Source organism: Protomyctophum parallelum (genome assembly GCF_964188405.1).
Source record: "Protomyctophum parallelum genome assembly, chromosome: 8".
Taxonomy (NCBI): domain Eukaryota; kingdom Metazoa; phylum Chordata; class Actinopteri; order Myctophiformes; family Myctophidae; genus Protomyctophum; species Protomyctophum parallelum.
In genome coordinates, this window is record NC_139703.1 from 30,075,767 (window position 1) to 30,096,340 (window position 20,574).

The 20,574-nt window shown below is 40.9% G+C and overlaps 1 protein-coding gene across 1 annotated transcript; it reads right to left on the reverse strand.

The window, feature by feature from the left end:
• Positions 1–1,144: 1,144 nt before the first annotated feature.
• mmel1 (membrane metallo-endopeptidase-like 1) lies at positions 1,145–20,322 on the reverse strand. Its single transcript, XM_083770412.1, has 24 exons — positions 20,174–20,322; positions 17,645–17,924; positions 17,257–17,301; positions 16,226–16,285; positions 15,659–15,820; positions 15,188–15,268; positions 13,956–14,051; positions 12,588–12,709; positions 11,849–11,914; positions 10,996–11,130; positions 10,493–10,582; positions 8,293–8,429; positions 7,995–8,088; positions 7,545–7,673; positions 6,583–6,681; positions 5,828–5,911; positions 5,603–5,706; positions 4,663–4,721; positions 3,813–3,932; positions 3,420–3,553; positions 2,992–3,057; positions 2,691–2,786; positions 1,829–1,905; positions 1,145–1,733 (listed from the first exon to the last, which is right to left on the reverse strand). Exons 2-24 carry the CDS (start codon positions 17,799–17,801, stop codon positions 1,634–1,636), a joined length of 2,313 nt encoding a protein of 770 aa, XP_083626538.1. The 5' UTR covers positions 17,802–17,924; positions 20,174–20,322; the 3' UTR covers positions 1,145–1,633.
• Positions 20,323–20,574: the final 252 nt, after the last annotated feature.

Consider the following 20,574-nt stretch of genomic DNA (forward strand, 5'->3'; position numbering starts at 1 on the left):
CTGCATGTAATCTTTTCATCTATACCACACTGATCAATGAGAGATGAGGAGGTATTCTATTTCATACAGTATGTCGGCTGTCCAATCGTGGTTCTTTTCATCCCGTTGACTCAGCCCTACATTCAACCTATAATTGGTGTTGCCCTAAGGGTGTGGGTCTCATGTAATTATGCTGGAGCCCAAAGACAGCTTCTCAGGAGATCTGGTGGTAAAAACTAGTCTTGTTCCATAAAAAAATATATTTATAAGCGTTTGTGGGATACAACTACTTTTTGATGGAGAAAACTTGATTATGTAGCTTGAGCGAGCGAGGTATTTGATATCAATGTCAGAACAAGTAGAAATTATTTTGTAGAAGCCCTGATCCCCTCAAAGTCCTGTGCAGGCTTTTCATTTATGGAGTGGGAATGATGAGGCACTATAAACCGCCTGTGTCTGGCAGGTTTTCCCCTAATTCAAGCAAAACGCTGTCTTGTCTTTTAGGTGTGTATGCCAGATTAAGACATGACTTTCCTGGTTATGAGAGACACGTGCAGTATTACCACTCTGTCCGTTTAGGCTGCTGGTGGTGACATCATAAACAGGATGTCCAGGCACTGTTCCCAATTATAACCATTTAGGCATGTGTCCTGTAAATGTGAGCATACTAAGAATAGCCTACTCGGTTGATATCATATCTATATCATCTATCATTATGGTTAATATGTACACAATTTGGGTTGATCACATGTCATTTATTGGCTTTTCCTTTTAAGCTTTGGGTTCTTTCTACAACTTTGTGTATTACTGAAACATGCTTTCCTGAAAATGACTGCCCAGTTTAGAATACACATGATTGCCGAAAAACTAAAAAAAGGACTCAACCAGAAACAAATCCATGGCGTCTGACATAAATGACTAAGGAGCTTTGTACATTTCAAATCCACTCCCTAGCTGTAAGAAATATTGTAAGCTGTCAGTTTTACATTAAGGTTACACTTAAAGCCGCAAAGATTTAACAGTCTTAGAGTCTTCAGGTAAAGTGTTTCATTTAACAGTAAATGACAAAATCACAGAGAGTGACTAATTCTTCTCTAGCCCTACTTTGGTAAAGAGCTAAGAGCATTCATTTATTTCAGAAGATTGTTCACTGTTCCGATTATTATTATTTTTTGTGGCACAATGTTTAAAAAAAAGAAAAACAATATCACAGAAAAAGATACCGAGGCAATTTACTGCCAAATGGCAATGAATCAGCACAAGAGATGATTTTCAGGGATTACATTTTTTTTAAAGGCTGATAAAGCATTTCAGGCCAGCTATAGGCTTAACCTTTCTAGAACGCCTTGGTTTTCTATGGAGTCTTTTTCACTCACAGAGCCACTCGTCACTCACAGCAGTAGGAAGCAAAACCACTTGTAAGCAAGAACAGGTGACCTATTCATCCACAGACAATACTTCTAAATTGAGATGTTATAGATATCCAAAGCAAGTGTCTATTTTCATTATCCAATCCATTATACTACATGTGCGTGTAAAATCTATTTTGTAAATACATTGGATGCAGAATTCTCTCTGTGGGTTGAAGATGTTAACCTTGTTCTTTTGAGTCGACATGCCCAGATCAAGTATTGAATACAAGTAGGACAACTTTCTACCAGACCCGACATTTCATTTCAGGATTCATTACACTACCTTTCTTGCACTGGAATGCTTCAGAGAAAGCTTCGAAGTTCTGGAGGGACCCAAGTACCCTGAAAACGAGAGATACAGATTACAGAGTATGAGATCTGGAGAAAAACACATATTATATATTTATCAATGGTTAATCATATTAAAAGGGCTTAACCTATATTCTAAGGGACTGTGTGAGTCGGTCTTGATGGACTGGCTGGCATACTCAGGCCGATAGGCACCACACCACACCTGGAAAGAGAAACGTATTCCTTCAGCTTGGAGGCAGTGGCATGGGCGTTAATGGAGACAATTACAATATAATACTACTACAAATATTAAAGCACCAATAGACCCTGACATACATCATTGTCTGTTCTGTTATAGCACTTTAAATCTTACACTTTATTATAATTATTCTTATTAACATAGTAATAATAACATAATAATAGCTCAAATTTATATTTCTAAATACCCAAAGCGCTTTACATAAAACACTAGGAACAAACTTTATTCAAGAAGGGGGAAAAAAGAAAAACAATCTGTTCTGTTCTGTTCCATGTATCAGATTTATTTGTATGCCTTGAAACATGACATTTCAATGGAACCTTTGGATGTTTTACTCCACACAACAACTCATAATCCCTACAGAGTGAGTGTGGGTGTTATGCTTATTGGCTATATAAATTTATACTGGCTATTTGACCCGTTTTCTGTCCATGACTGACAAACAGACTTATGTTTTCCTTTATCTGGAACCACAGTGGTCTTTACTTTGGCTGCCCCCCAGACCCCGATCCCCCCAGTGCCACATAGTGTAGAAATTATCTGGAATGAGGTGAACCTTTCAGCTCCCCTTTTCGGATGTTTGACTCTTTCCCCCCCCCCTTGAAAACCAAGCGTGCAGGGGGTAAAACAAGTCCCCTGTGGGCTTTTGTTCTTGGCACCTCTAAGTGGAGAAATGGTTTAAATCAACCCTTTGTCTGCTGATGTATTCCGCAATCACAAATTCCTCCTTCGTGATTTTTGTTACTCACTTGGGCAAAGTTAAGAAAGAAAAGTTGCTTGTGATCCATGTCTAAACCTGGTAAAGAAAGCTCTTCGCCCTCTCGCTCCACCCATTTCAAATAGGCCTGTAAACACAGGTGGAGGCATACAGTTCACATTCACATTAAAAACATAACGTAAACACAGGTGGAGGCATACAGTTCACATTCACATTAAAAACACATTTCAAATGTTTAGGAAAGAATGTGTGTGGCTAGCAGGGTGTCCCGAATAATTGTAATTCTCATATTTGTGGAATGTGGTTTTGTGATGTTGTGACGACAAAAATACCTTATAAGCTTGACGAACTCCTCCATTGTCCGCAATATTCTCTCCCAGGGTGCTGATTCCACTGACCTGCAGTCACACAGATAAAACCACAGAACAAACAAACATAGAAGTACTCATTCAGAGGGTTACTTAATAAAAGGTGTTTAATAGTCAAACATTAGGGACAAAAACATAATATTTTTTAACATGCTACTTATCTAACCAATGACGTCACATTGTAGGCTCTACAGCGCCGAACCGACTTTTATTCGGCTCTAAAATAGGAGTATGAATCGGCCCTAAGCCTGATACATACTTAGTTGGCCAAAAATAGAAGATCTTCGAGCTCACAACGTGTCGCAGCGTGACACATTGCGAGCTTGTAGTTCGACTGTTTTTGGTGTACGCGACGCCGGCGTGCTCCCAGGTATAAGTCAGGCATTACTCACGTTTTGTCCACCTGCGAGCTTCCAGTTGAAGCTGCCATATTGTTGCACCATGCACTGTGACTGGTCTTTAAAGTGCTCCGCAGAGTAGTTACTCCACCAGTTGAGCATATTGCCGTCCTTGTCAAAATTACGCCCTGCAAACCCAAACATAAATCAACCAAGTCAAAATGTATTCTTGAAATATGACGCAACATATTGAGTTGGACAATACTGTTGTGATGAATCACTGGTCGCTGGCCTCGACCGATAACAAATTATTATTAAAAATGACAAAAAGCCATTATGATAAAGTGTATTTATTATTTCTGATCTCGTAAAATGCCTGTGATGAAATCGTGCCCGGTGTCTGAAATCGTGAGTCATGACGTCTATTAAATACCAGTGATGGATTACCATTATCGTCGAATCCGTGTGTGATCTCATGGCCAATGACCATTCCTATTCCACCGAAGTTCAGGGCCTGGAGCTGATGCTTACTGAAGAACGGTGGCTGCAGAATCCCAGCAGGAAATACTGCACAATTAGAGTTGAGAATTAATTAATTACTTAAACCCCTGTAGTCTATAGAGAACTGGTTGAGTTACAACTGCACTTTTTACCGAAATGTCGGCCGACTCTGTTTCTGAAACATGAATCTGGCTTAAGATGGACAGCTCAGATCCAAACTGATGAATGCAAGCAATATACGCCAAACCACCAGCAACATATGGTTTTCTGGGGGGGGGGGGGGTATATTTTCAGTTGTTTAGATATTTAACTGGGGAATTGAAACGATTTGGAGGAAAACATAGGAAAATAGGCTTGTGGCAGCCCAAGTTTTGTTTCATCAGCCAAGTCAGTGGCCACAAAGACCTGTCCCCACCCAGTAGGAGATTCTTATGAAGCCATTTAACGCCAGAAATATATCAACTATTACGTAACTTTAGCAGAATCTCATTCCAGGTTACTGACTGCACCTCAACTATTGCTGTAAAAGAAAGATCGATAGCAGGGATGAGTGATTGATTGGTATAGGTTTTGGGATCCATACACCAATCTCCTCTAGGCATACCATAACACCTGGGGGGGGCATTATTTTAACCAATCTGTATGGTACAGTAACAGTATAACTGCTCTCATTCAATATTTGTGTACACAATGTTCAAAGCTGGCCATTCATTGTCAATGGCATTCAATGTTTGTGTGTGCACAAACCCTCAAAGCTAGACATAGGAAGGGCTAGCGCCCCTTAAAAATCTCTTACCAATCTGGTTTCTGTTTGGCAAGTAGAATGCATTCACTTCGGCAGCACCAATGATCCACCTTAGAGAACATTGAAAAAAACGAATTAAAAACGGATCCAGATTTTTTTGGACGTTGTGGTGTGACTCGTGTGAGTCTGAATTTCACACAGTGAATATGCTTCTGTGTTAGCCTAAGATTTAAACTCTCATAGAGGTATTTTTCGATTCTGACATCATCTCTCTACGAGAGTCTAAGACTTCATTACTCATGGGCTTTCAATGTTTTGCTCGCGGACCTATAATCGCTCTTAACATGTACATATGCAAAATCTAAGGTGCTTTACGTTGCTGCCCCACTTCTCAGCTTGGCCTACGTTCTGTGCTTGAATGTTTACGGTGCGTTGTTTTCAATAAAAAATGTGTTTTGATCCACTCTGTCTCGGAATCTGGCATGGATTTCACGCCATTGTAAATGCGCAACAGAACATTGGCCGCTAGGGGCGCTGCCAATGTAGAGAGATGATGTCAGAATCGAAAAATACCTCTACAAGAGTCTAAATCTTAGGCTACTTCTGTGTAATGGTGTTGTGATAGCCAATGATCCAACTTAGACAACAGTGAAATATTTAGACCTTATAGGGACTTTATGCATTGAGAACCTGCGTGCAGTGAATAGAGTTCTGCAGGGTTCAATTTTTAAAACAAAACAAAAGGGGGTTCTTAACCCATTATGTTATAATTTAGCTATTGAAAAATAGCAGATCTACAAGCTCATAGCGCGCCACTCGGTGGAGCTTGTAGGTCTGCTATTTCTTTTTAATCATGAAAATATTTATTTCAGAAAACTGGAGGATTGAGGTCAGGCCTAAATGGGTTAACCAATTAAGCGATATATTACTTGAATAATAGCTGTGTTATTTACAGCCTGAAGGGCTGGATCTCCAGCAACTGCTTACTTACAAGTCAGGGTCAACCGGCTCTCTGAGTTTCTTCAGACTCTTCTGCGCCTCAGTCTCAAGGTTCGCGAGGGTGTTCTCAAAATAGTTATCCTCACTAAAGTTGAGCTGAATGATGAGAGACATTGAATTGAATTGATTGAAAGCATGATCCGGGATTACAATGGATCTCTCATGTAGTGTGTAGTAAGTAAGTAAAGGACAGGAGAGAAAGCGAGTCCTTACTTACATGGGCATACTCTTGGTCAAGTTTCTGATTGTTGTCCTCCAAAATATGGTCTGGATAGCCTATATGCTCTGTAATGGCCATTGCCTGCAAGACATACAGTGTCGATCATGGTTAAAAGTAAGTATAAAACTGAGAATCCTCACTTGACCGCTTGAGCTCAATATGCTTTGTTGTATGATGATGATGATGATGAAGTATGTATACATTTTTCGCCAGGTTGAAAGTGGTTAACGTTCATACTAGTGCAAAGAAACGTTCGACATGCTATGAATAAATGTATTATTACAAGATGTCAAAAAGTTACATTCAATTACCAAAAGCTGCACAATAGGCATCATTTACATAAATAAATTGATAAACAATCATTTGTACGATATACAATTTAAATAAATGAAGAAAAAAAAGATTCACCAAATGCGAAGAGCTCATGTTCAAAAAGCCATGCTTTCTGTGTGGCGTTTGCATAATGTGCGTTTGCACATAAAACATGCAGTAATCCTGGTCTCTAAACTGCCTCGGAATAACGTGTTCCTTCCACACACTACGTCCAACCAGGGAAACTCCCCCCTGTCAGGTGAAAAAGAAGCGACTTGGACTCATGCATTGAAGGGTCAGTCTCATTGAAGGTGAGGTCAGTCCGTTGCTCTCCCCAGATTGGCAGAGGGAGTGTAGAGCCCAGGATTACATTAGATAATTGACACTGGGTGAAAAAATGGTTTACAAAATCGTGGGATAAAAAAATAAAAAGTGGGTACCTTCTCTCTTGCCTTCTCCTTAGACAGAGTGTCCATCCAGCTCAGCTCCTCCAGGGTTTCTACATACGCTTCCTGAATCTTACTGATGAGGTCACTGACCTGTACACATATGATATAGTTTAGTTATTGATATGATATGATATGATATGATATGATATGATATGATATGATATGATATGATATAGTACTTTAATGTCAGGCCACACTGAAATTTGTCTTGCCACCCAGCAGCCTTGTATGCAACACACATGCATACGTTTGACATAACACTGAAAACAAAAAACTAAATGACATACATAAAAACAAGAGCAATGTCCACAGCTCAGCCTACTCCTGGCCAAACTCCTGAAACTCCTTAGATTAGATGTGATATTTCCATCAATATGCAACCACAAAAAACTCTTGTTAACTCAATTTAGCACTGATTGGTTTGATATCTCGTGTGAGGGCTTTATCTAAATGTTTGCCATACCTAGGCCAGAATCGTCAGAATATTTTCCATGAAAAACATCTGGATTAAATGAATTGCAATGACATATTTCCAGTTTTCCACCACATTGTCCATGCACTTTTAACCACTTTAAAACTGGCATCACTATGTTGTGTATTTTAGGCTAAATGTTTAAAAGTGTCATTTCAGAAACTTGTCAGAACTGCCCTGTGCGATTTTAGTAACAGAAATGGTTTTATTTACATAACTATAATGATCCAATGTCAAATGCCAAAAACACATTTCAATCATTAATCAATTATTTGTATGATGATAATTGAATTGAATGTATGATCAATTGAATTGAATTAATTCAAGAGTCACAGGGATTTTGTAACAACCAGGGGCTCAAACTAAACTAGTATGGAGGAACAGCTGGCTCCTCATCTGTCTTTCAAGGCTGAGAAAGGTTTTCTACAGACTTTTCTGCATCTTTAAATGAATGGCAGAATAGGACTTTTATGACACTCACCATGCGCTTACTTTCTCCAGCAAAGGTCTCACGCACATATAAAGCCCCAACGGCGTTTTCCATGCTGTCCTGGACATAGCGCACGCAATCACGCCACCGAGCATCCTCTACTGTGGTCCCATATAGAGACTGACATGCGCATGCACACACACACACACACACACACACACACACACACACACACACACACACACACACACACACACACACAGGAAGTAATGTCATGTCACAGATTCTCAAAAAAATATTTTTTCTTCTATTTAAAAATAAATGATCTACAAGCACTGTGAGCTTGTAGGCTACACAAATCTTCTCTTGACCCTGGAACCGCATCTTTACAGATGAGCATCCGCATACATATCAATTTGGGGGTCCTCCTTGACATGAAAATGTCTGAGAATCACTGTTTTAACTAAGGTACCTCAATTTCTTGCATGGTTACATTCTTACCTTTCTGTACTGAGCTCTGGCGTCTTTGAAACGACGGCTCAGACTGCTGACCCGATCCATGACAAGCTGCCATGTGAGGTAGTTTTGCATAGTTCTGGGAGCATAGAGGGGAATCTACTGGTCATGCTACAGAACCCATACAAAATGTATTCATAGCTGACAGGTGAAAATCTTGTAAAACCGTTACTTTTCAGGAAATAGCAAAAATGGCAAAAAGTAGGGCATTCATTTCCGAAATATAATACTATAATCATGATCATGGTTTAATAGCTGTTATGTACTATTTTTACAGGCTGACCTGGCGCTATGTCTGGCGAGAACTTGGTTCATCTTCTCCAGGTAGGGAGAGCTGTAGACCACCACCTCCTCCTCCTGCTGGACATCAACAGTCACGCTGGACATGACACCTCGTACAAACCGTGTCCAATTAAAACCCTGCAGAAACCAAAATAGGGGCGCCAGTGGCTTAACATGCATTATTGTAACTAAGTTGTTTAAATTGTGATATTTAATATCACACATGTCAGACGGTCTACATATCTACATTTAATTCAGTGTAACCAGAAGCAGGGATAAATCACATTCCCATAGGTCATAAAAAAGAATGACCAGAGGGGAGGGGGATCTGCTGATTGGGTAGACAGGCCCTGTTATATGCTTGCATATATGCACACCTCACTCTACAGCAATACTTGTATTATTTGTTCCATTTAGTCTTTAGTGACTACACTGTTGCTGTGGTCTATGTACAGTATGCTGTGGAGTCTGTGGACCTCACCTGGCTGCAATCAACTGAGGCTGCCCCGCCCTGTCCAGCTGTACCACATTCATGATTAGGGAGCTGTTACCAGCTCACATTATCTCCCTAGCACCGCAGCAGAGAACAACATGCTTCTGTGATTCCCGAGTTTTTGTATTTTTTCTGTAAGTCCGTTATGATGGGTTTGGTCGTGAGTATTGTTTGGCTAACAGGGAAACAGAAGGTCCTCGGTTCACGTCCCGGTCCTAGTCTACGTGTCCAAGTGCCAGAAACTTAACCCCTACTAATTGCTCCCTCAGGCAGGAGGCACTGCCCCTGTAGCGTAGTGTCCACTGCTCCTGATAGGCTAGGACAAATGCAGATACCACATTTCGCTGGAGTGTGTGGACCAAATTATTATTATTCTTATATCAAAAGCAGATGCATGGACCTCCCCAGCGAATGTGTTTATTCAGGACAAATTGTTGTTCATGGTTATTGTGTTTTGAGAAACATTCAACGCTGCACTGTCCCACCACGGTCGTATATCCTGTCAATGCAACCCGGTGATGGAACAAGTACTCAATACCACAATATAAAAAAAGGTCAATACTCTGTTACAAAGTATTGACAAGCTCGTAGCGCGCCACCGAGCGCCACCGAGTGAGCTTGTAGATCTGTTATTCTTCAATAGCTAAATTATAACATAATGTTTAAAACACCAAAAGGTGTTTTCACTCTGCAAGCCAAAGAGTAAACCTTCCGTCACTGATGACCCCAACAATCAATTCCAGCAACTCTAACTCTCTATAGTAAATTCAATGTTGAAAATGAGTGGTATTATTCCCCTTTAAATATCTTTGCTGAAAATAGGCGATCAACAAGCTCACCACGCATTGCAACGCAATGTGTTGTGAGCTTGTCGATCGACTATTTTCAGTGAAAGTTTTCCCAGTATAAGGATGCTGGGGTTAAATGGTTAAAGTACTAAAGTAAAAGTAAAAGCCGTCCTACAAGCTCACAACCTGACGGGTTGAGAGCTTATAGAATGTAGATTAACTCTTTTCAAACAGCTCAAGTGAAATATAGCCTACATTTATGTATGACTTGTAGTAATAACCTAAATCTGTAAACTACTGAAAATTACTTTACAGATTTAACTTGTTACTACAACTAACTAGTATTAACTGTCAACTAATTGTCGTGGAGTAAAAAGCATACTTGCCTCAGAGATGTAGGAGTACAAGTATGACGTTTTTAAATAAAGTAAAATACTTAAGTACAGTACTTGAGAAAATGCACTTAGTTGTCCACCACTGCCCCACAGTCATATATTCATTCACACCCAAGAAACTGTCAGAACAACCACAGTTTTATGTGATGTGATGAACTATTTCTCGAAGTGATGGAGGTTAACCACCATTTTATATACTTTGTTGACTGGGGTCCCCCGGGGCGCTAAACCAAACCTCTTCAACTGAAATATCCGAACTACGCGCCAAGTTGTCAGCTTGTAGATCTACTATTTTCACAGAATATTCTCCTAGTGGTTGTAATTACCAGGCCGGACGGCTGCAGGTCAGAGACTATAGCACACTTTTCTAGTTGTTTATGGGGAGAAGGGCAATAATATTTCCCAGACATTCCATGAATTTGAGCTAATGACCTTCTGGCCTCTAGGCTGTTAGCATTTTAATGAATCAGAATTTGAACTTGGTCCATTTAATTTGAGGGGTAATATAAAAGCAAGCACACTTACATTAAAACCAAACTTGTCCTGTAGCTCAGTGAGTGTCATCTTGTTGTAGAGAATGGTGACATCCTGACGCTCTTCAACCGGGGATGTAGCCTGTTAGGAAACAGAATAAAGACACATTTCATACTTCATCACACACCACTTTTGACAAATGTCATTCAAGAAATTTTAAGAGCTGAGAATGGGTCACTTTTGTGACCCATTTGTGTGAATAGTGTTGAGCACGACAAAAGGGTTCTGGGGGTGCCCACTGGCCTAGTGGTCCAGGCGTATGCCACATGTAGGCTCTGGCCTGACACTGACAGCACGCTGCATGTTCACAGTTCAAGTCCCGTTCATGACAACCTTTGCTGCATGTCTCTAAAAAAAAAGGTTCTGTTGATGTTTTTCAGAAGCCTGGTTCTATAACTGTAAAGGAGGATGTTTCTCATCGGTCATCTTGTCATTATTGGTTCAGTTTCCCTCGCTTTTCCACAGTTAAATTTCCTGTTGTGTCTGTTACTCACATTGGCAATGTCTGTCTCCAGCTCCAGCACCTGCATCATCTCCTCCCAAACACCATCGTCATCCTGAGTTAGGTTCCTGTCCTCACGAACTATTTTGGCAATTGAGACCATGAAATGCAGGTAAGCCTCTCGTACCTGATACACAATTGTGGATGAAGAAAATGAACAAATTAACGACTTAAGCCCTATTACATGACAAATAGCGATTTGTGAACATTTGAGAACATTTATGAAAATGCCTGCCTATAATGAGATGCCAAAATAGTAACGCCAGGTTGAAAGTGGTCCATATAGCTATTGTTTACCTTTCTCTGCTTAGATTTGGGGAAATCTAATCGACTCGGACACTGGAGAAAACCACCGGTAACACACCTATGCCCAGAGTCGCCCACTACTTTTAAAACCATACGACTTAATATACTGTCCCAATATGATGGACCGCCCCAAAAATGTTGCATTTATTTCATAAAGCGTGTTTTTTCTTTCGGTTAATTTCCAAATAGTTTTCACACAGTTCAGTATCAGTACACCCTGTCTCACATTGTCTGGATGTGAGGTATAGAGACTACTACCTTGCGCGGCCTTGTCCCTCTATGCCTAAAATTATCGTATTAAGCATTTTTCATTCAAACACATTTTAAAATTGTAAAAATATCCAATCTACAAGCTCATAATGCGTTGATTTTAGTATTTTCTATTTTAATTATTATTATTATTATATATATTTTTAAAGCTTAATAAGATTACTTTAGGCATAAGGGATAAGTCAAAGTAGGGCCCTATTGTTTTTAGTTTTGGGGTTTTTTAACACTAAAATCATGTTAGCAGCACAACATTGGAATGGATGCATCACCCTTTTGTAGTTTCCATCGTTGAAGTAATAGTCTCTGGATGGCATCCCGAGTGCTGGCTGGTCAATCTGATAATGAAGAATAAACAAAGCATTAAAAAAAAAACGAAGAAAAAAAACGAGGTCTGCACACTGTCAAAATATGCTCCACTGCTTATTGTTATAATGTTTCTTCATCAGTAATATTCATTCCTGCAGATGAACTTTGGTCTTGTTTTTCTGTAAAGTTGCTTGTAAATATTAGTAGTTGTGGGTTGTGGTTTTTGGGCTCGTTTCTAAAGTGTAGTTGCTTATTTGGGCTTGCTTCGTAAATGTTGTTTGAATCAGTAGTTCTCAAACGTTTTTATGTGGCCAAGTACAAATTTGTACAGACCTGAAAATATTTTTGTGCCAGGGTGGGAGCCCCATTTTCAAAAACATTATTTTTCAACATTTTTCTTTGAAAATAGCAGGTCTACAAGCTCATGATGCAACACATTGTGAGCTTGTAGATTGTCTATTTTCAAATAACTGACGTATATTAGGTTCAAAGTGTTCATGTGGCCTGTATTTGCTTCTTTTGGGGCTTGTTTTCAAAGACTGATACTTGTATGTATTGCTGTTTGTCCTGTGCTGGGCTTGTTGGATGTGCATGCACTGTCCTTTCATAATAACTTGGATTATGACCGCCCTGTTGTAATGAAGGTCTTTGCTGTAGACATTGCGTAGCTAAGCTCCATGTGTTGGTGTCCAGACTCCTTACGTAAATGACATGGCGAAGTGAGTCCCTGTCATCCGTCCAGACGTACATCTCCAGCACAGGCTTCTTGTTGAAGTGAGCAGTGAGCGTCGCCAGCGTGTCCTCGAGGCTCCACTCTGCCTTCTCTGTGATAACAGGTAGAAATGATCTCTTAACCCATTCTGACCTGAGATCAGATTCTAAAAATGTCTGTTTGAAAATGACAGTTTTCTGAAAAAGCTATGTTTCTATGTCAGTCGTTCTTCAATTTTTCAAAAATAGCTAAAGCACAACATAATGCTAACACCAAAAGGGGTTCCCGCCAAAAATGGATTAATTTAGACACAGCGGCCTAAGATTACAGACCATGGCCAACATACATGGTTTCCTAAAAAACAAACAGACTTCTCGTGGAAGTAAACACGGTGCACACACGAAGCAGGATATACTCATATATCCGTGTGCGCAGATGCCAGTCGCGCGTGGTTAATTCTGTCCGAGCCAACGTCCTCTACTGCATTTAATTACAGAGGCACAAGGGCTTGGCAACGAGCAGAGCATTCTTAAGAGGCCTGATTGAGAACCACAACTCTACCCCACTCCAATAGTGGACAGTAACAAAGTATATTTACTTAAAGGATGACTTCATCTGTTTTTCAACCCATCTTCATATAATTGTTCCTCACTAATGCAAATGGTACAACTTTTTTTTCAGACAGCCGCCTACAAGTGACATCATCGTTAGGCAGATTTTCTTTTTCAAACAAGATTTCAAAATGTGTATTTAGATTTGTATTGACGTGAGAATAATGGCTTCCATTATAGCTTGCTAACTTTCCAGGAATAGATCTATTCTATTAGATTGAATTCCTCATCGATGATGTCACTGGTAGGCGGGTTTCTGAACTGTCCACAGGCTGCCCTCCTCTGAGACAAAGAGTGAGTAGACACAAATGGTTCCATATTATCGTGAGCATTAGAGGACCAGTTATATAAAGATAGGTTGAAAATGGCCATCCTTTAAGCACTGTGCCCTTAATCTCCTTTGGTGTTTTAACTAAGCATTATGTTATACTTTAGCTATTGATCTACGAGCTCGTAGCGCGCCACCGAGTGGCGCGCTACAAGCTTGCAGGTCTGCTATTTTAGAAAAATCGTGAAAATGTGGCACAAATCTTAGAACATATATTCTTTCAGAATACTTTTTTATATTTCGACGTCAGGCCTAAATGGGTTAAGTACATTATTTGATCTGTATACTTCACTCATTTGCATTTTTTGGATACTTGAAACTTTCACTCCACTACATTTCAAAGACAACTATTTACTGTAAATAGATGTTTGTGCGGGTGAGTGAGCAACAGTCTGTTTCAGTGTTTTGTTTCACCGTACCTGCAGTGGTGTTCCAGTCTTCTGTGGCAACAGGCCAGTTCCCGACACTATCAATGAGCGTCAGAAGCGGCTGGGAGTCACGCTCTTCTATGAGGCCTGCCGGTTGAAAGCGACACCAATCAAACTCAACACATGTAAGAACACTATACAGTTCCTCTGACACTGCAGCGATGATGAGACATAATCAGTGGTTCACACATATTTTCTTGTCAAGGCCACATTTGGCCGCATTTGAAAACGTTTTTTGTGCCAGGGACACCCATAAGGAGATCTGTCAACAGTCTTTTGAAAATTGCAGATGTGTAAGCTCAGTGCAGTGCCATGGATTGCATCATGACACGTTGTGAGCTCATAGATATCGGCTATTTTAAAATTGCCAAAAAATAAAATAGGGCTTCAATTAGGTTTAAACAGTTCCTCATTTTGCTGTTGGTCCACAGACCCCACTTTGAGAAGCAGCACTCAATCCGGTATAATCCGTTGCCTCATACAGAACAGGTCAGCAGGTCAGCTCGGTCGTCAAAACCAGCTTTTGTCATCTCAGACTGCTAGCTAAAGTGAAACCATATATCTCCCATAATGACCTGGAGAGGGTCATCCACGCATTCATCTCATCATAGATTGGATTATTGCAACTCACTCTATGTCGGCATTGACCAATCGCTGCTCAGGCGCTTACAGCTGGTCCAAAATGCCGCTGCCCGTCTCCTCACTGGAACCAAGAAGCAAGATCACTCCAGTCCTAGCCTCGCTTCACTGGCTCCCGGTTCGATTCCGCATTGATTTTAAGATTTTAATGTATGTTGTTATAATTCACAGTGGGTTAGCACCCTCATCCTTTGCAGACCTCATTTCTAATTACAACCCACGTAGGGCTTTGAGGTCGGCCCGACCAGCTAAAGCTGGATGTGATTGTGACCAACAAAAGATCAAAAGGTCACCGGGCCTTTGCGGCAGCTGCCCCCAGGCTCTGGAATACTTTGCCTTTTCACACCAGAGCTGCCCAGTCCATAATTACCTTAAAATCTCTGCTTAAAACGTTCTCCTTGGCCTTTAGTGTCACTTGAGGTAGCCCTGCTCCCCTCATTTGTTTGCATTGTTTGCTCTTTGTTTTCTTTTAACCTGTACAGCACTTTGGTTGACCTGGTCATGATAAATGTGCTATATAAATGAAGTTGAGTTGAGTTGAGAAGACACACGTCATTAACAGCTGGTGTTTGAATGAGACTTACTCTCATTCATGCAGGAGCTGTACAGTGTTTGAGCCTTCCTGATAGCATCCCTGGCCTGGTTGTTCTCCAGCTCAAGGACTCCTGCAAAAAGAAAAAGAGTGCCAGAAGAGTGCTTTGAGTGTTTTCTCATTTGTTGAACTTTTGGGTTCTCTACAAATAGAACCTTCATCACACAACTATAGAAATAAATAGGAAGAAAGTGAACCTCATAATTAACACGTAACGCTGATTATATAATAACTGATATGTTGTACAGATTGCACAAGCTCACAATCTATCCATTGAACTCCACATAATACAGGCACAGCCCACAACGTTTAAATCCTTGACTCTGATAAGCCTGATTTAAACAGACACTGCTACGACAGTGATATGTGCCAAAAATAGCAGATACTACAAGCTTGCAACACACAAAGTGGCATAAATTAGGCAACATACAGTAATAGCAGAAACAATGCTGACATGACTGACCTTTGAGGACAATCTCCAGCTTGTCCCTCAGAATGTCAAAGACACTGTGACGGGAACTGGTCTCTGGGATGACATGGTGCTCCAGCCAACCCCCACAAGCATACTGGTAGAAGTTCTCACAAGGCTCCACAGATGCGTCCATGTTCTGCAAGAGCCGCGCAGCTTTGGGGCGCAAGGAAAGAATGAGACCAACCATTATGCAGTTAGAATGCTGTCTTTTTATTTTAATAAACAAGAACAGATGGACAGAAGTAAGTAGCCTTGCCGAGCCATGATGCCCATAGGGCAGGAGCCTATCTCCTGTTTCTGTAGTGTGAGGCAGCTTGATGTACAAGTACACCCCCTGGACATGACGCTATGTCACAGGGACTTACCCCCAATCCAACCCTTGATGCTGAGTGTCAATCAGGGAGGCACACTGGGTCCCATTTTTAGAGTCTTTGGTATGACCCGGCCAGGGATTGAGCCCCAACTTCCCAGTCCCAGGGCGGACACTCTAACCACAAGGCCACTGAGCAGAAGTGAATTCAATTAAAAGAGGGAGAAAGCAAAGAAGTCCCATGTTACCTGCTGTAACACACTCCGCTGTTGTGCACACGTTGTTGATGTTGGAATGATGGTGCTGCCCTGGAAAAGCCAAAGTCAACAGTTAACGTAGCACATGTCCCAGGATTTACAGTACAACTCCCACCAGTCCTAGTCTCAGAGGTTGGGTTATGTTCGCTGTGTTTTGCATGTATTTGGTATACTAAACAGGAAATGTGATGTCCTATCAGCAGTGATCCCCCTGTGTTGTCTGACACTGCTAAATAGGCACCAGTGTAGGAGTTAGAAGAGATGTCTCTAACTAGTTCTAACGTGACAGGCACCTGGCCCCCTAAATGTGTTTTGGGTCAAACTCATTCCAAGCTATCCGTTTGTGGACAAACTCTCCAAATACGTTGGTATAGATTCGGGCTGGTTGGATGCTTGACTTCCTCTCCAACAAAACCTGAGTGCACGTCAGGTGACCTCTGTTTTTCTACAGGTTCACCCCAGGTGTGTGGACAGAAGACTGTCAATGACAGTTTGAGAAGTGATACGTCCTGAAGTGTGCAGATGACTCAGTTATAGTCAGCCTCCTCCATTATGATGAATCAAATCATGGCCCTGTGATTGATTATTTTTTAAATTGGTGCAAAAACTCATTCCTTCTACTCAATCTATCAAAAAGACACGTTTGACTTTCAGACACCATTCCCATGACCCACTTAGAGCACCACGTTGATGTTCAAGAGGTGGGAACCTGCCAGTTAAAAATACATTTCAATCTCACTTCACCCTAATTTACCCTTTGGAAATGCAGGTTCCACACAGATATTCCAGACTAATATCTATGCAGTGATATTTGTAGTCTGGCCATGCCAGGCTATACTTTATATTTGTTCTTATTGCTGTTCTGTTGATATGCTTGTTCATTGATGCAGTGCTGCCAAGTCTCTGATACTCTAATGGAAGTGGGTTTGTTTTTACTGCATAACCAATGGCCCTTCTGGGATAAATAAAGTTGTAAATTGAAGTAGTTTATCAGCATGAGGACAGACAGAGGCAGTACTTACCTCCACCTGAGGAGCCCCTTGATACACCTGGCCTGTTAGATTGCTCTGTATTGGGATGTAAGAGAGCTGAATAAAAGTCTATTCAGTCTTTTTTCCCCCTTGTCTTCTTAAGGAGAAACAAAGTTCTTTAATGATGGCAAGAAGTGCAATATTCAGAGTGGAAGCTAACTATTTTGATGAATTCAAATGTGCAAGCTCAGTCTTTGGATTTCATTATATTTATTAAACGAAATGTAGTTATGTTGCTATTCTGTATAGGCTTGTTTAAAACAGTAATATAATTGTATCCTGAATATTCACAACAATACATCGGGGACGTCTTTTAGGGGTCAAAAACACATGACACATAACCTCCTGAACAGTAAAGGGTAAATGAACCTGGGCCTACCTTTTACAACAGACGTATACAGGACTATGAGTCCGGCTAGGGCACAGCTGACCACCAACAACAGCACAGACAGACTGATCTCAGCAACGCTCCAACGGCACTTCCCAGGTTTAGTTGATTTTTCCATGATGTCCGTTTGACTTTCGGATTTGCCCATTCTCCTCTGGGACAAGTCGTGGAAAGAGACGTTCCACACAGGTCCAGCCAGGCAGGGAGCTGGAACACTGGTGTGTGTGTGTTGTGCTGTGCAGCGCAATGCAATGTTGTTGTGCCAAATTACCTGGAATTGAGTGAGCACATTAAGTGCACGGTAAATAAACACCTAGAGTACAAACTAGTTACACAGCCTAGACGGTAAAGAGTTGTTAGAAGAGTTGTTAGAATAGCTTATTTTGTGTGGATAATCCTTTACTTCTCCAACAACAGGGCTATACTGTACTGTAGGTCATAATTTAAGCCTTAATTCATATGGCGCAGCATGACTGTGTCGCACACTGAAAATAGCTGATCTACTTGCTGGAGGCCAGACATTAGCAGCTTGTAGATCTGCTATTTTGGTGCACCTTCATACGGCAGAGCGTAAATTTGGCAATTGAGTCACTGGGACGGCACGTGTTTTCAGGACAGAAAGTCAATCAATCAATGCATATGACTGATCTGATGAGATGATTTGTTCTTGCTCACTGAGCCACATCTGCTGTGGATGAGGGGACACAACCTCATTGTGAAGGACTTTAACGAGTGTGACATTTATTCAGGAAAAAACAGGCATATCCTGATAGAGTAAATTGACCGTTATATTGTCTCGCGAAACCATTATCATTTTTTTTTTAATATTTGTGCGGAGGAATTGAACACAATTTCCCCCCCACCCACTCCAGGCCCGGACACTAAACCCTACATCAAGAGTGCCATTATCTTCCCATAATTACTACTTAGGTGTGAACAATATTGCAAATGAGCATTTGTGTGGGAATTTAAAAAGAAACACACAATCACCCATGGCAACACTTATTTGCATCCATTCACTCCCAGCACCTGTTTCTCCATGAGCAGCATCTATTGCCCTGTCATTAGGCCTGACAGAGGACAGGCAGTAAATCAGAGGTTCGTGCTTCTGTGCCCCATTAGCCGTTCCTGATGAATACTCATGGGCACATCATGATCTAGCACTGCCATGATGGACAGGGTGCACATAGATTCACCGCCATGCCCATAGCTTCATGTTGGCAGAACAAAAACTTTCTTTGCAGCATCGTCTCTCGTCGATAGTTTGTGCTGAACATTCTTTTGGGTGAAATTGTGACACATTTACACCGACACTGCAAAAATCAATTTGTCATTGTCACTGCCTGACAATGACTACAAAAGACAGTGACAATGACTAATGTTGAGAGATGATTCGGGATATTCGATTGGCTGTGGTGTTCTCTGTGACACTTAGCTTAGATGGCCATTATTGCTTACCATATATAAAGTGTTATCATATGATATCACATGTGCTATTTTGTCTTTGAACTCTTGTTTGCGTGACCATTTACGCTGTCATTTGTTGACTAGGGCCACAATCCTGCACAGTCACTGGATAAGAGTGTATGCTAAATGCCTAAATTGTAAATCATGATTGTAATCACATGTTTTAATGTTCCCATATGTTGTTCCCTTTGCTCTCTCTCTCTCTCTCTCTCTCTCTCTCTCTCTCTCTCTCTGCATGTGTGGTTCTAAATTCATGACATTACGGTGCAAAATTTATGATCCCAGAAGTCATGAAATAAAGCCATGATAAATAGTCAACTAATGGATTCATGATTTGTGTGTTGAAACAAAAATACTTTTTATGTGGCTGCACGTTTCAATTTTCCAGGTAGGATTAGGTACTTGTGATTGGTGCATTTGGTGTTGTACTTGAGTAACGGTATAGTTCAAATCATATCTCATTCATTTACTGAAGCCGCTCGACATATTACTAACATCTGTATTATGATGCCCATAACTTGTATAGCAGTGATGTAAATAGGTTTTCAATGTAATGAGTCCCGGGATGCAGGGATGGTCTTTTAGATGAGTCCCAGGGACATTTTATGAGTCCCACTTCAACGACGTTAGGAGTAATATTTTGCCATTTTTACAAATTGTAGCATTTAACTCCCATTTCATTTTATATGGTTATAATGTGATTATATGCATGTAGAATAAATGATTATTATAACTAAAGCTAGCAAAATAAACTAGAATAAAAAACAGTACAGTAGTTCATCCCATGGATGCAGAGGTCGTTGTTTTATTTACTTTAAACTGCATTTTGGGATGCAAAATGCACACTATTTTAATCTCTAATATAGTATGTGCAGTACTGTCAATATGTGCTAAGTTTGGTCACTGAGTTTGCTTCGACTTTGAAAATGTTGTGTGGGGCACAACAGATCAACTGAAATAAATGGTACCTATATAGAGACTACAACTTTCTCATCTTCTTATTATCCAGTTCCCAGTGCTTGAAAATATAATGCCCTACAAGGCGAAGCTTACCTTTTTCCGTTGATGCTGGAAGTCCCTGAGCTGTCCCCCACAGCGCGCTAATATCCCAGACACCCCTACTGAGCTTCCACTCAGAGCTGGTGTGTGGAGAAATAAGACTGTGCTGCCGGATGAAGGAGAGAATAACCTCTCAGCTGGGCGGCTGGTGGAACTACTGAGGCAAGAGAGGGAAAGGAGGTAGAGACTGAGAGGGAGTTGGGGGAGGGAGGGAGAAAGAGAGGGGGGAGGGAGAGAAATGGAGGGAAAAGAGGTGAGCGAGAGAGGGAGAAGAGGAGAGAGGGGGAGAAGAGGAGGGGTTGGCAGGGAGGAAAATGGGAAACGATAGTATCAGGCTGACAACCGGAATGATTGTGAATATAAGATAGTAATTATAAAAAAGAATTCTGTGTGGT

Excerpts from the sequence above, each read along its gene's own strand:
- mmel1 (XM_083770412.1), bottom strand. The coding sequence starts at position 17,801 with ATGGGCAAATCCGAAAGTCAAACGGACATCATGGAAAAATCAACTAAA. Across the intron at positions 14,052-15,187 it reads CAGCTCCTGCATGAATGAGA|GCCTCATAGAAGAGCGTGAC; the intron begins GTAAGTCTCATT and ends TTCAACCGGCAG. Across the intron at positions 3,058-3,419 it reads AGCTCGCAGGTGGACAAAAC|GTCAGTGGAATCAGCACCCT; the intron begins GTGAGTAATGCC and ends GTGTGACTGCAG.